At 38.9% G+C, this 16,722-nt stretch overlaps 1 protein-coding gene and 1 long non-coding RNA gene across 3 annotated transcripts in view; one reads left to right on the top strand and one right to left on the bottom strand.

The window, feature by feature from the left end:
• LRP12 (LDL receptor related protein 12) overlaps window positions 1–13,820 on the bottom strand; it is a 72,285-nt gene extending 58,465 nt beyond the window's left edge. For both annotated transcript variants that reach the window (XM_045805814.2, XM_045805815.2), the window contains exon 1: window positions 13,537–13,820. In XM_045805814.2, the coding sequence (XP_045661770.2) occupies window positions 13,537–13,615 (79 nt within the window). In that variant the 5' untranslated portion in view covers window positions 13,616–13,820. The remainder of the gene's footprint in view (window positions 1–13,536) is intronic.
• Window positions 13,821–13,998: 178 nt separating this feature from the next.
• LOC148109440 (uncharacterized) lies at window positions 13,999–15,743 on the top strand. Its single transcript, XR_015725778.1, has 2 exons — window positions 13,999–14,555; window positions 15,361–15,743. It is a non-coding gene; the product is annotated as an uncharacterized LOC148109440 (long non-coding RNA).
• The last annotated feature ends 979 nt before the right edge of the window (window positions 15,744–16,722 follow it).

Below are 16,722 nucleotides of genomic sequence, written 5' to 3'. Positions count from 1 at the left end.
TAGGCGTCTGCCTTCGGCTCAGGGCGTGATCCCGGCGTTATGGGATCGAGCCCCACATCAGGCTCCTCCGCTATGAGCCTGCTTCTTCCTCTCCCATTCCCCCTGCTTGTGTTCCCTCTCTCTCTGGCTGTCTCTATCTCTGTCGAATAAATAAATTTAAAAAAAATCTAAAAAAAAAAATTAAAAATATTTCTACTTTAATAACCCATGCACAATTTGGGTGATCAAGATATGACTTTTTAAAAAGTGACCCTGATGATGTATCAGATATAATTTTTTTTTAAAAAGGGAAATAATCAATATAGATCACATATACCACAACTTCATAGAGGTTTCTAATCTTCTACAGCAGTGCTTCTCAAACACGAATATGAAAGAAATCACCTGTGACTCTTGTTAAAATGGAGATTTAATTCAGTACCTGGGGCAAGGCCTGAGATTCTACATTCTGAACAAGTTCCCAGGTAGTACCAATGCAGCTGGTTCACGAATGGCACTATCAGGGGTCATGAATGAGTTTTAAGGGGTTCTGGGATCACACGATATCATATACGAAATTCTCTGTGAATGTGCTTATGTGGATTATTTTCTGAGGAAAGGACCCACAGTTCTTATCATAATCTCAGAGGTGGGGGTGTGAGTAGGGGAAAGGGAAGGTAGAGAGTAAGAGAATTCACAGGAGAGGTGAAAAAGACACATGTCAGTTCCACAGCTAATTGAAAAAAAACCCCAAGTCGTCATTACTAAAAAGGAAAACCATTTGTAAAGACAAATATTTTATATTTTGTACAACAGACAATTATCACTTAGAAGATTATATGAAGAATCACAACCATTCTAAATTATAGACAATTATATTGTAGACAATTATAACTTAGAAGATTAAAGAATCTTTAAATTCGAGAATAAAAGCACAGGGATATAAAACTCTAAGAAATAAAAAAGATAAGGCCAAGATATGTAATATTCACTTAAGAGGAGTTCTAAAAGTAGAGAACTCATAGGATAATGTAGTTAAAATACACATACATACATATGCACACATATACATAACATATACAACATGTACATAAAACTATCTTTCCAACACACATCTAGATATGTTCAGATAAAATCACAACCAAATACCAAACAGTAATAATGACTGAAGATACACACATAAACACATATTGGTGAAAACTGTAAACTCCAAAAGGAAATTATTACAAGCTTCTAAAGGAACAAAGGAATGAGAATCAAAATGGCAACTTAAAGTTACAAATGATAAAGTAATTCTGGATAGAATTCTGAACAGAAAATACTGAAACCTGGAATGCCCTCTCCCACCCTTGCCAAACCATTATTTAAGTGTGAAGACAAAATAAAGAAACATTTTCAGCTGTGTACACCTAAATACACACACACGCACACACACACACACACACACACCCAATACATATTTCTTAGGGAGACAGAGAATACAATTCAAGAATGTACTTTAGCAAAATTAAAAAAAATATCAAACTAATTTAAGACTTCAAGGAAAAGAATATGGGACAAAGAAAATGATAAGGGAGGGGGAGAAGAAAATTTAAGAAATCAAAATAATTGTTAAGAATGGCGATGCAAATTTTAATGTAATTAATTTGGGGAAATATTTAAACACCTCCTTTTTCTGGCTTTCTTCTGTAAAATTTCAAACATGCACAAAATAGAACAGAATAGTACATTCTCATGTATCATTCTCCCATATATCTGATAAGGGGTTAATATCCACAATATATAAAGAACTCTTACAACTCAACAACAAAAAGATAATTCAACCAATTAAGAAATGGCAAAGGAATTGAACAGACATTCACAAATGGCCAATAATGAAAAAAAAACAAAAACCCTCAAGATCACTTCTCATTAGAAAAATCCAAAAAAAACCTGTAATAAAATGCCACTTCATACCTGCAGGGATGCCTGTAATAAAAAGATGGCCAATAACAAGCACTGGTGAAGATGTAGAGAAACTGGAACTCTTACACATTGCTGGTAAGACTGTAAAATTGTACATCCATTTGGAAAACAATATGGCATTTCCTTAGAAAGGTAAATGTAGAATTACCAAAAGATCCAGCAATTCCACTCTATGCATATACTCAAGAGAACGAAAAATGTCCATGCAAAAACATGTACACAAATATTCATAGCTGCATTAGTCATAAAAAGTGGAAAAGACCCAAATGATTGTCAAGTGATGAGCAGATAAACAAAATGTGGTTTATCCATACAATGAAATACTATTTGACTATAAAAAGGAATGAAGTATTGGTTCATGGTAGAACATGGATGAATAATGAAAACAAACTATATGAAAGAAGTCAGACATATAAGATCACATATTGTATGATTCCATTTATATGAAATGTCCACAACAGGCAAATCTTTAGTGACACTAAGCTAATCAGTGGTTGTGGAGGAGGGGTGGGGGGGCGGGGAGGAAAAGCGGTGGTGATTGTTAATGCGTACAGGGTTTCTGTCTGGTGAAACTATTCTAGAATTAGATAGTGGTAATAGCTGGGATAACTCTGTAAACATACAAAAAACAACTGAATTATGCACTTAAAAAGGTTGGATTTCATTATATAAACTTGTTATTTAAAAAACCAAAATAGACCTATGCAAATATGACCACTTAATCTTTGACAAAGGTGCAAAGGAAGTTCAATTGAAAAAGGACAGTCTTTTAAACAAATGGTATTGGAACTGGTTTTCATATGCAAAAATGGAGCCTCTTCTTAAAATTTACACCTTATAAAAACCAAACTCAAAATGGATCTTACATCTAAATGTGTAACATAAAAATAAAACTTTTAGAAAAAAAAAGAAAATCTTCATGATCTGGGGTTAGATGAAGAGTTTTAGAAATGACACCAAAACACAATTCATAAATAAAAAACTGATAAACTGAATTTCACCAATTAAAAAACTTTTGCTTTGCCCTCCATGCTTCAGATGTGAATCTATCTCTATTATGGTATCTAACTGGCTTATTTAAGGCCCATTCATAGGAAGGGATCTACTTCTTATAGGCTCATCTCTATTATAATCTTGCTAAGTGAAACAAAGTTTAACCACACTAGGAATGAAACATTTCTCCTGCCAGCAGGACAAAGCTATTAACTGTTGCTTTCCTATTATACAGTTCATAAACACTCTCCTTTCCTAATCTTAAAAAGCGGAATAATCAGAATTAAAATAATAAAATCTTTTACATTGACCACTGAAATCAACGAAAACAAAAAAGTTTACAAATCCATCTAAAAGTATTAATAGATTAGGGATTAGATCTGATAATCAGGCAGGAAGAGAGTTCAGTTTACAGGAGAGAAAAAGAAAAGGAGTGGAGGGAGAAAGAAATTTAGGGCTGATATCTATTGATCTCATAAATATGAACACAAAGTCTAAAAAAAATTACTAAATGTATTCCAGCAGATTAAAAGAAAATACACCATTACCAACTTGTTATGGCCTATTACATAAATGTAAAAATAGTTCAACATTAGGAATCACATGAATGTAGTTTACTCCATTCATGGATAAAGGAATTCACTTATTCAGGTATTATCCGGCATTATGCTAGGTTATGTTTCACCTATATACCTCTGGCCCTCATTAACACCTTATGATCATCTTGGAAATGAAAAAACTTATGTGACAAAATTCAATACCTATTCTCAAAAACTTATTAATATAGAAATTGAAAATCTTTAATTTGATTAAAAATAACGGAAACCTATAGCAAATATCACACTTAAAAAAAAAGAAAAAGAAAGAGAAAAATGGGGTCTGGAAGCATTAAATTTAAGACTTAATAGATATCAACAACTGCAGAATATAGACCTTATCTAGATCCTGATTCAGTGTCTAAAACCATATTCATGTTGTTATATATATGTACATGGCTGGGTATTGATGGTAAATTAGGAACTGTTAATGTTTCAAGTGCGATAATGGTATTGAGGTTTTGTTTTGTTTTTAAAGATTTTATTTATTTATTCGACAGAGATAGAGACAGCCAGCGAGAGAGGGAACACAAGCATGGGGAGTGGGAGAGGAAGAAGCAGGCTCATAGCGGAGGAGCCTGATGTGGGGCTCGATCCCATAATGCCGGTATCACGCCCTGAGCCGAAGGCAGACGCTCAACCGCTGTGCCACCCAGGCGCCCCTGAGGTTTTTTTTTTTTTTTTAAGTCCTCACATCTTAAAGATACATAGCAAAATATGAATAAATTAGATGTCTGGGATTTGCTTCAAAATCATTTGTGTTTAGGGAGTGAGTACAAGTCTAGATAAAACAAGGCTGGCCATTTAATGATAATTTGTTGAATTTGGATATTGGGTTTATCAGGTTAATTACACTAGTTTCTCTATTTCTGGATATGTTTGGAATTTTCCAAAGTACAAAGTTTTAAAACTGTTCTTTTTTTTTTTTTTAAGATTTTATTTATTTATGTTACAGAGAGACAGCCAGCGAGAGAGGGAACACAAGCAGGGGGAGTGGGAGAGGAAGAAGCAGGCTCTCAGCGGAGGAGCCCGATGTGGGACTCGATCCCTCAACGCCGGGATCACGCCCTGAGCCGAAGGCAGCCGCCTAACGACTGCGCTACCCAGGCGCCTCTAAAACTGTTCTTAATTATCAAATCCAAAGGCAAAAAAAAAAAAAAAAAAAATCAAAGAACAAAAGCAAAAAGCCAAACACTAGAGAAAACATAAATAATCAGAAAACCTTCTATAGATACTATTATCGAACAGTGTTCTATTTTTTAAAAAAATTTATTAATTTTTAATTGAGACATATACACAATTGCACTAACTGAAAGTTTACAGTTCAATGAGCAATCACTAGAAAACTCCATTATCTGTGTAAACTACTACTTAGGTCAAGAAATAGCATAGGACCAGAAGCCCAAAAGCTACCCTGGTAAACAATCCTCTCAATCACAACCTCCCCTGCTTCCCGCCAACAGGCAACAACTCACCTTGTATTCTAACTTCTTAGATTGTAACCATATAGAACCTTCTAATTTTGTGTCTGACTTCTTTTGCTCAACATGTGAAATCTACCCATGCTCCTGGCACCAGCAGTTGGTTCTTTTTCATTACTTCATAAGCAAGTTATTCTCAAAATTGGTCAGTGGATTCCTGGGACTCTCCAAGACTCTTTGAGAGTTTAACAGAATAAAGTTCATCAAGGTTTCAGATTCCATGTTGCAACTAAACTTAAAAAAAAATGCCTACTTGTCAAGTTCTGGTGCAGCATCAAAGAATATTCACAGTTATCTGAAAAGGCTATTAAAATATTTCTCCCTTTATAATAACACATCTATGTGGGGCAAGATTTCTTCCTATACTTCAACGAAAATGTGTCACAACAGACATGAGAAATCAGTTAACTTCTATTAAGCCAGACATTAATTTGCAAAAATGTAGAGTAGTGCCACTCTTCTCACTAATTTTTGTTTGTTTGGGAAAATATAGGTGTCATTTTACATATTTTTATTTAATGTATGCTATTTATGGTGACACATAATGGCTTTCTTACTGTCATTTTAAATTTAATTGTGGAGTCCTGAGACCTAAAAGTTTGAAGACTGCTGCTGTGCAGTTTTCCCTTATGCTAACACACTATAATCAATTTAGCAATTCTACTGAGGATGGACAGAGGGGCTGTTTTTCATCTGGGACGATAACAAATAAGGATACTACGTATAATCTTGTACATGTCTTTTGGCACACATTATTATATCCACCTCTGTTGAGTTTATACCTTGGAGTAGAACTGCTAGATCACAGGGCATGTTTATATTCAACTTTAATAGATACTGTTTTCCAAAGTGGCTATTAAGCATTTGAAATGTGGTTAGTCTAATTAAGATGACTATAGGTGTAATATTTATACCGGATTTTGAAGACTTAATATGAAAAATATTGTAGAATACCTCAGTAATTATTTTCTATTGATTAAATGTCAAAATGACAGTATTTTAGATATATAATATTGAATTTAATTATTTATATTAATGACACCTGTCTCTTTTTAATATGGCAACTAGAAAATTTAAAACTATGTATATGACTTACATTTGAGGCTCACATTCTGTATCTCGGACAGTGCTGTTGCACTGGGAAATAGAAATAAAACAGGCCAATACCAACACTGTATATAAGAAGTCTGAGATGCTCCTGAGAAGGGCACCTTTTAAGGAAGACTGCCCAAAGGAGATAACATCTAAAGGAAGGCCAAAGGAGGGTAGGGGAGTGGTAAAGGGAAATAACAAGAGACAAGAAGGGAAAAACTAGCCAGACCATAAGGGCCTAGTGAGTTATGCCTATATTTTAGGAACAGGGAACTACTGTTGGGTTTTAAGCAAGAAAATTACATAATTATATCTGTACTTTAGAAAAGCCACTCTGGCTGCTGCTATGTATATAACTGAATCTGGACAAGACTAGAGTGAAGATTAGTTGGGAGCTGTTACAATAATGTAGACAAAAAAAAAAAAAAAAAACCAACACAAAAAACGATGGGTCTCTATGCAAAAAAGAACAGCAGTAGAGAGACAGCCTTAGGCAAAATCACTGCTCTCGAATTCAGCTTCCACTATACTTACCTCACAGATACTCCGAGGATTTAAGCAAGGCATTTTTTGTAAAGGTGTTCTGTATCCTAAGTCTTGGTAAAAGGTTCTAGTGTCACTAGAACAGGCATTGATTCAAGAAATTGAATTCTATTTCAGAATATACCAGATACAAAGATTCATCTTTTCTCCAACTTACTAACCTAAAACCTAAACAATGCTTTAATAATCAATGAAATTAAGTCAGATAAGAAAAGGCTTTCTTTCTTACTTATGTTTAAAAGGTAAATCCCAACTACTAAACATGGTACTGTGCTCCATTTAATCATTTCAATATTAAAACATTAGTACCATTCCCCATTTCTCTGAAAGTGGAAATGTAAGTGAATTAAAGGTAGATATCAAGTTACTCTCACTCAGTGGTATGAATGTGAGTGTAAATTTCGTGGTTTCAGGATCTTCTACAGTTGTATCTTCTGTAAATAAACTATGCAATCCAGGGAAATAAAGGTAAAAAGGTCATTTACTTTTTCCAAAATTTTTTGAAACTTTCTAAACTACCAATACATCCTATCTTCTTCCAAGATATAAAGCAATCTTTAATTGACCACTTAATATAAAGCACCTAACTTGGGCAAAAAGGTTCTTAAATCTTCTATTCTAACCTTTGCTTCTTGCCTGAAATACTCTTAAAACACTGTAGAAAGTTATGTTCTATACTTATTTCATTAACAAAAATGACAGTCCTTAGACCTGACTTCTCCACAGGACACTTGTTAAGCTCCTCCCCCTTATAACTGAAATCCTCATTCTTTCTTGTTATGTGTTATACAGCTGTTCACCACAATATGCCTTCTTGTATTGAGTATTCTTAGCTTCCCTTTTCTAGCTTAAATAACAGAAACTTAAATTCCTAAGGGTCTAAACTCCTCCACTGAATTATAGAAACAAAATCACCCTCAATCTCTCCTCCCTCCTTGTCACTCTCACCTGATCCCATGTCCTACTACTTTAGGAAATCTCCATCTTCCCACCCTGAAACTTTTAACAGACCTAAGTACACTGGCATCAATATTTTCTTCCTTTCCTGTTGTGACAAGAGAGGAAGCATCCCTTTCTTTCCCATCAAAAAGGCAATCCATACTCTTCTATCTGCACTATTACTACCATGGTCCAAGGTCCCCTGACCCTCACCTGGATCACAGCCAAAACCTGATCATCCCATACCTGCTCTTGTCTACTTCACAACAATCCTCCACAGAGTGGGCAAAAGTGACTGTTTTCAAACCATAAATCATATGATATGCACTTAAACGTCTTCCATAGTTACACTCAAATCTAAACTCTTTACCATGGTTTCCAAAGCCCTGAGTTCCTGCCTAAGATTCTAAGCTCACCTTGCCACTCTCCTGTGTGACCACTGTGCTGCAGCTACACTGGTTTTATTCATTTACCTGTGACACCAGCTCTTCCACATCAGCACTTTCCTGGCTCTGGGTCTTTCACATGTGGTTCCCAAGCACAAGGCCCTCTTTTCCCAATCATAATATGGTTAGCCATCCTTTAGGTCTTACAAATGACTCTACAAAGAAGTCTTCTTCTAATTACCCTGTGTCTGTTATTCACTATCTCTGCCCCTTATCAGTATCTTATTATACTTATTTACTAGACTGTCAACCTTATGAGGGCAGAAACTATGTTCATCAGGTTGTTGGGCCTTACACAGTGCCAGATAAAAGCAAGTGCTCAACAAACATTTGCTAACCGAATGAGTGAGTGAAGAGATAGGATTGGTTGCAATCCTGGCTCTACTACTTCCTAGTGGCTTGATCTTAGATAAGTCACAACCTTTCTGAGCTTCAATTTTCTCTTCTACAGAAAAATGACAAATACCTTACAGGACTGCCAAATGAGACCTACGAAAGATGAATTGGCAATGAAGAAAGACCAAGTGCAGTATCTGAACTTAATTTAATAAATGTTACAAACTTAATTTAATAAATGTTAGTTTCCTTCCCTTCCTTCTATAGCTTAGACAGTGAGGATTCCTTAGGCTAATTCAGTATTGAAACTAAAAATATAGAGATAGGTCTATATATACACCCATTGTTGCACATAGGTAAAAAGACTGATGACATGCATCTGAACAGATAGATTGGTAACTTGTATTTACACGATCTAATCCTACGCTTTAGAAAATGGGAATAAGTAGTGTACATCTATCCCTCACTCCTCCCCTAAAAAAACGGTGGGGGAGGGTAAGGAGAAAAAGAGAAGAACCTGGAGGGAAAGGTAACCTTAGAAATTAGAGATCATTAACTCAACTTCAATTCCCAAATTTAGAACAACCTTCATTTACCTATAAAGACTTGCAGCAAGAACAAGATTAAAACTCATTCTAAAATAAAAACATTTTCTGTTCGCTTAAATCTATATAAATCTCATCTATATTTACCCCCTTTTACCTTTCATTTTTTTAACTGTAACAGTATTGATAAAAGTTAAGAAAAAAAAAAAAGAAAAAAACCTCAACTACAAAAACACCTCAGATCAGAAACACAAAAAGGTTTCACTGTTCTCTTAATTTCTTGATAAGCTTTAAATTGTCTAACCACGAAAGTCAGTCTTTTCTTTCCATTCTCTTTAACTGCTGTTCACTTTTCAGCCTGACTTCACTTTTATGTTTTTGTCAGAGATTTTACATTCTAGGAACCTTCTAAATGCTTTACCATACATCATTCAAAGCTCCTCCATATTCTTCCTAGAACACAGCTAGCCCTCTGAAAGTGGTCATTTAACACTTTCTGCCTGCTTAGAATTTTATAGAATGTGTTGTGTACCATCATATTGTCCCCAGGATATGGATATAATTTAGATTCTAAACCCAAGGAAGGGTTTATGTTAAGCAATTAATTCAGTTTTATTCAACATATTTTATGTAATCAAGCTTGACTTTTTTAGAAGTAATTGGAATCTAGTTTAGATTTTTTTCTCATGTTCCAGTTATTTCTACAACCTTTCTAAAATTGGAACTTCTGGTCTATGCTTAAACTGGAAATTCATAAAATTCTGCTGAATGTTCCATAAAATTCATGGGAAAAGACTTACCCATTAGATATAAAATGCAAGAATAAAAACAATATTTTATGTTACCACAATCTCTAGAACAGTACTGTGTATAGAAAAGACTTTTGACTATAATTAGCTGAATACCAGTTTAAGGAAGAATTTTATCACAGGCCAGTCAGTGTATGCCAGGAAGAGTTCTTACTGCTATCAAATGCTCTGGCAGCAAGTGGCCAGAAACCAACCATCTGCAACTCTCCAAGGTTATTGTAAAATGATATACAAATACCACAAACATTTCAAATTACATTTTAAGGTCTCATCTGGGGCTGTGTTTTCCAAATTAAGAACTGCAATTTATTAGTGGGTCCAAAATTAATAAGTCCAACCACCAAATGAAGAGAGGAAGGGTGAAAGAAGGAGGAATAAATAGAATATAAAATGTTGGAGAGCATCACAGGTAGTAAGAGTATTATTTCATAATCTTTGTTTTGTTCTGTATACTGGGAGTAACATAAAATGTATTTTCAGGGTGGGTTTCCGTAAAAAAAAAAAGTTAGAAAGCAATGATCTGGGCGACAAAGAGAAGTGGAAAATATAAAGTAATGGAACTGTTATGATTACCAAATTATAGGTTGAGAGATGAGCCAACCAACAGCTTCTGTTGACTAGGAGACAGTTTTGGAAACCTCCATGCACTTGCAAAAGCCAGACATCCCTACGCGAGATCTGAAGAAGCACCTTCTCTTATAGCAGGCCTACAACAATGCCCAGCAAAGCTCATAGTTGCTCCCGCTAATGTTTTTATCTCTTCAAACTCCCAACAGCAGAGGTCAACTTTTACTTTCTACTAACTCTTAGGCACATTCAATAGTTAAGTTACAGCAGCTAAGATATAGCAGCTCTTGAAAGATAATTACTGGTTCTCGAACAACTACTTCCAGAATATATTAATGATATTTCATATCAGAAGTTAGTCTTTCAAATAAAGCTTTGACATTCAGAAAAGTAATGTAGAAATGTAACTGTCACACTATTCCACTAAAATGGTCACCTTTAAGAGTCACATACATAGACCACTAAAATGGCCATGTGAAGAGAATAAACACCAAAATAAAGAGAATCTTTTAAAAAGATGTATGAATTGTTTCAAAGATTCACAGCAAAACTTGGAGCCATTTAATACTGCCATTAATGGATTGAGTCATCCTGTGAAGAGTTAATATTGGAACTGCCTAAATATTGGCCAACCTGTGTTTTTTCACTGAGTCTATGAACACTTGGTTGTTGTTTCTTAATTTTATTTATTTATTTGAGAGAGAGAGCGTGTGGGAGTGCGTGCAAGCCCAAACGTGGTGGTGGTGGGGGAGCAGAGGGAGAGGGACAAACAGACTCTGCCCTAAGCACAGAGCCCAATATGGGGCTTGATCCCCTGACCCTGACTTCATGACCTGAGCTGAAATCAAGAGTCTGAAGTTTAACTCACTAAGCCACCCAGGCACCCCTGAATACTCAGTTGTTTTAACAATGATTTCCAATTATTCCTGAAGCCACTTTAAAAAAACAAAACAAACCACTTTTTGATGTATCAGGGACAGTTTCATAAATTACAGCTAATATCTGTCCTACAGGTCCAAGGTGATGGATATTTCTCAGGATGCATCCACTACTCCACACAACTAGTGCATATTCAGATTAAACAAACCCCACTACTGTTAAAGAAGCACATCCCCCATATTATTGTTACAGCTTTTTTTTTTTTTTTTCCTCTCTCATATAAACCCACATTTGGCTGGAGAGACAGAAGAGGACAAAAGTGCAGCTATAAAGAGAATTTCCCCAGTTGCAGGGTGAAGGGTATCTTTAATCTCTGCTCACATAGTTTAATGTTCTGCCTGGCTCACTACCTCCTTTTTTCTTATACTTTGAAACTTGCTGTGGCTTGAGACATCAACCCTGGCACAATTACTTGCTAGTTTTATAACATGGTCCCCCCACTGTTGGAAAAGGAGTTTCATTCTTTGCCTACTAACAATTCCTCACTGAAGACAAATTCCAAAAAGATAAATCTTTGATAAGCACCTACCAGAAAGTCGTTTTGTGTACAAGTACAAAAAAATGTACCAAGACAAATTACAGGGTTCACAGCCCCTTATCCTTGGAGGCAAAAAGACTTTTAGTTCAAACACTAATGACACAGGTTTTAATGAAAGAGCTAAAAGAGCTCATTTATTTATCCATTCTGATCAGACATCGCTAAGATTCAATTTTGACTATAGCAGAGGGCAAAGCAGGACACTTCTAATCACCCTAGATTAAAGATGCCTTCTTGCTTTCTTCTCTCTTCTGGGCCATTACACCAAACCTAGAGCAGAACTATACCCACCTTCAGGCTAGAATAAACAACATAATAGCTTATTGATCTCTGGTGTAGACCCAAACCCACAAGTCATCAGGCAAGTAGAGATCACAGCAACTTGATGCAACTAACACTCAAAAGTCACGCACAGGGTTTTCTTATCACACACAAGCATACCATTGGCAATTATTACATCAAATGTGGACCAAACCTTCCCCCACCCCAAACAAACAAAAATAATAATATGTTAACCAGGTCACGCAGCAAGCAATACCTTTTGAATCACACTGAAAAACTATTTTTTGGTTGTCAGTAAACGTTAATTTATGTTCATTAAATTCATTTACTGTAATTTCTCAGGTTTTAAAAGTTACCATCATTCAATTCCACAGATAAATGCTTTCAAAAGAGGTAATACTTGCTGGTGAATTACGTGTTGACTTAACTCCATCACCACACCATTAGTGGAGTGAGTGCTTGTGGCAAATGACTTAGACATTTTCTAAGTGAAATCTCCAAAGAACGGTAACTTCTAATTATTTCCTTCTGAAGATATAAAAACACCATTCTAAAAAGTAAAGGTTAACTGTGTTCATTGAAACACCTTTTTCAATGCGTTTCACTGATAAACTAAGAACTGTGAAGTCAGAAGCAGAACTCAAGTCTCAAGCAATGAACGCTCTAATTAATTCCATTTAGCTCTAGTTCAGACCCTGATGTAATATAAAGCTTAGTCCTCACACACAGGCTTCAGCCGTCTCTTAACCTCAAAGGAGTATATGCAACGCAATCCACAGACTGTACTGAAGCAACAGTGACAACATTAGCGGCCAATGATGGATGAAATGACAAATGAACTAGGAGTCAGGGCAGACATCTACGCCCTAAGGGAGAGACTGAGGTGGGGCTGGAAACTATTTTCTGGCCTTCTCCCGCGTGCTGCTTCTGGGGAAGGGACAGGATCCAGCACGCCCGGGATCGACAGAGCCTCGGCCTCCGAGGTGCAGGAGTGGGAAGAGAGCAGCGGGCTGCTTTTTCAGGGAGTGGGGAAGATGGGGGATTGGTACGGTGGGAATTTCACTAGGGAGAGAACTTCCTGACCCCTGAAGGGTCAGGGGTGGCAGGACCGTCCCGACAGCGGCGAGGGCGACCTCCTCTTCCTTCTCACACAGTCATACATCTTTGTGTGTGTGGATTGTGCAAGGGGCCCTCCGGCCCAGGTCGGGAAGTCCGCCCGCCACCCCCCTCGCTTCACCGGGACTCCCTCCGGCCGGGACGCCCAAACCCCTCTCAGACAATCCCGAGGGTCTGGAGGTGGTGAGTGAACGAAAGCATCTTCGTGTGGGGACACCCTCGAGGCATCCACCCCTCGCCGGGTCTTTGTCCCGCCAGCGGCGGGGGTCTCTCCCCGGTTCTCGCGGGGAACCCCTGTCCTGGAGGCCTCGGGGCCCAGGGTCGCCCCAGCTTTGTTCGGTCAGCGGGGCGCAGGGACGCGGACACTTACCGTACACTCCGGCGAGGAAAAGCAAGACCAACGCAGACCTCCACCGCGGAGACTCTTTTGTGCTCCAGCGACTGGCCATAACCACGGCAGATGGAGGGAGCGAGGAGGAGATGGAGGAGGAGGAGGAGCTGGGGCCAGACGCCGCCGCCACCGAGCCCCCGGCTGCTCCCTGCGCGCTCCGCGGCGGCGGGAGGGGGAGGGGAGGGGCCGCCGCCGCCGCCGCCCGCCCGCGCTCCCTCCCTCTGGCCCTCCCTCAGCAGCGCGCCAGCTCCCACCCCGGGCGGCGCGAGAGCCCTACGCGGGGCGGCCCTCCCGGAGGCAGGGGCAGGTCGAGCGCTCGCGGGCGCGAGGCGAGGAGGCGGCGGAAGCGCGACTACGACCTCGCACGGCACAGGCTAGCCGGCGCCGCCAGACGGAGCGCGAGCCGGGATCCGCGCTCATCCGTGCGATCGGCAATCATCTGGCCCGCCTGCCTTGGTTCCCGCCCCGCGCTCCGCCGGACTTTCCCAGTCTCGGGGCTGGTTTCCCCGCGACTGGAGCCGAGGAGTAAGGCAGTGCCAATCGATGAGCGAGCACGCGAACACCGGCCGCGAGGTTCCCGAGAGCTGGGGAGCTGGGTACGCAGCGTAGCTCCGCTGCAGTCCGAGGCCTCCGCGATGCCCCTGCGGGTGGTGTGAGGACAAGTTGGGAGGCTGTGGTGGCTGTGCTTGCGGGGAAAGTGGGTGAACGGAGGCTAGGAACTTGGGAGATCCTCTCCCTTACCCCTGCATGCCTCCGCTTAAAATCGGGACGGAGCTAGGGGTGGGTGGGTGCCAGTTAGTGCTGTCGTCGTCGGGCCGGCCAGGGTGCACGCGTGCCAAGATTCTGGTGCTGGATACCCAAGCTCAAGGTGCCTGGCTTCAGTCCAGCAAGGCTAGAGTGCGGTGCTCTTCCAGTCTGGCGTGGAAGCCGCGGGAGGCAGTTTGACATCCCAAGGGCTGCGGGGAGCGGAGGAGCGGTGGGAAATCCGCCTGGGTGAGGTACTGGTGCTGGGGGGACGTGTTTCTGCGCTTCCTAATTTCCCTAAGCACCTTTCCCCGATCGCCGCAAGTGCGGCTCCTCCTTCCTTTAGCACTCCGTAGCACTTTCTAAATACTTTTGTAGTGACATCGGCACGCCTGACCTTCCTCCGTGTATTTTTAAAGTGTTTGTCTACATGTCTTATCTCCCTTACTGGATTTATCACTGGCCTTTACATGCACTCTCCTGGCTATTCATTGAAGACCTACAATGCACTATGCTGTCCCATTGACACAGGTTATCTCTTCTTAATCCCTAACAACCTTGTGAGATAAACATAATTATCCACATTTTATAAACAAGAAAATGAGACTCGGGTTAAATTACCCATAACGATATAGCAAATAAATGGTTTGAAACCATTTTTCTAATTCCAAATTCAAGCCTGCTTCCCCTATATCACAATTAACTCTGTAGCACAATGCTTAATGCCTAATAGATAAACGTTAAATTTTAAGATACACTTTTTGGAAGGTACATTTAGGCTTTACCTCTATCCCCTACCGATTTGTACCGTTTAAGATTTTTTCCCCAGGAAATGGTATTTCAAAAGATAAAAAGTTTATTAACAAACAATAGAAAATCCAAAAATTAATACATTTTGTATCAGCTGACATAAAGAAAAAACAAAAACCAACCAAACTCCAAAAAATGTTTTCTGTTCTTATTGGAGAGGAAGGAGCAGCTTCATTGTTTTTCATTAAACAACCTGCAGTTGTCTTACCTACTTTTATGATCCTAGACTCTATTTTCTTGTTTCTTCAGATCTCTTTCTGGAAATTGTGCTGCTATGATGACTGTGCTTAGGACAAGCCACAAGCAACATGAAGAGAATTTAGACTGCAGCTTCCCCTCTCCACTTTTAGTACCATTCAAGGAACACTATCCCCCAGACGTGATATACAGTGTCATCAGTCCCGTGACACCCCTCCCACCCCTACACTTGGTCATCCACCCAGACCTGTCTTCTGGGACTTATCAAGTTTTCAAACTGGTCTTAAGGTCCATTTGAAAACACTCAATATTTGGCGAGGACTCCAAAGAGCTTTGGTTTATGTAGATCATATCTAGGGATATTTACCATTTACAAATTAAAAGAAAATTTTAAAATATTTGTAAATTGATTTAAAATAAAAAATTCATTACAAGTTAACTGTTTTTCCAAAACAAAACAAAAAAATGGTGAAATGTGTGGCATTGTTTCCATCTTTGTAAATCTCCTTGATGTCTGGCCTAATAGAGGACAGCTGGATTTTCATATCTGCTTCTGCATCCAATCTGTTGCAATATGTTGTTTTGGTTGAAGTATATGAGGAAAATTCAGACTCACACAGATATATAATTGGCAAAGGGAAGATCTCATGTACCTCCCCAGGGTTCTTAGAGAAAACTTTGAGAATGTTGATCTAGGTGTCTATCTTAATACCTTCAAAACCTAAGTGTTTTGTTTCTCATTGCAAAGAATTAATAAATACCCATTCTAAGATGTTAGAGACTGAGTGCTTCAAAGTACACCAGCCAGATATTTATGGTTCATGAAGGAACATTTTTATTTGTACAGAATCTAATTCTGATAGAATATCAGACATTTGGTAAGCAACACAGGGCAGAATAGTTATTCAATGTTACCTCTTTTCTTACCTAATCCATCTAACCGGGCATCTTAATGTCTACTGGGCTGATATGTCAAAAACTCATATACAAAAAAGCACTTAGAAATCTATAAAAACTGTAGAAATTGGTAAGTATTGTTAACAGTTCTATTGCAGTTGGACTGCTGGTTTGGCTTGGCCAGGGTTCTGATCTGCACCCCATAGAGCATAGAGGGTGCTCCTGAGACTCATATGGTTCTTAATCTGGGTCCCTGGATCCACGGACGGGCTTCAAGCAGTCTCTTAACCTTCCTGAAATTGTACTAAAATTTTGCGCTCATATCTTTTTATAGGCAGAAGTTTCCTTATATTCAGGAGATTCTTAAAGGGCTGTGTCAACCATTAAAAAAAGTTTAAGACAAATTGAATGAAACAACTATTTGAGTTGCCTCTTAATTGCTTTCCCAGTGGTTCTCAGACTCCTCAAAAACATGCATTCAAGAGTGAGGAAGTGCATGGATCGTTTCTTTTTCCC

Source organism: Ursus americanus, chromosome 9, assembly GCF_024610735.1.
Source record: "Ursus americanus isolate L20-20 chromosome 9, mUrsAme1.1.p, whole genome shotgun sequence".
NCBI classification, from domain to species: domain Eukaryota; kingdom Metazoa; phylum Chordata; class Mammalia; order Carnivora; family Ursidae; genus Ursus; species Ursus americanus.
This window is presented reverse-complemented; position numbering and strand designations above follow the sequence as displayed.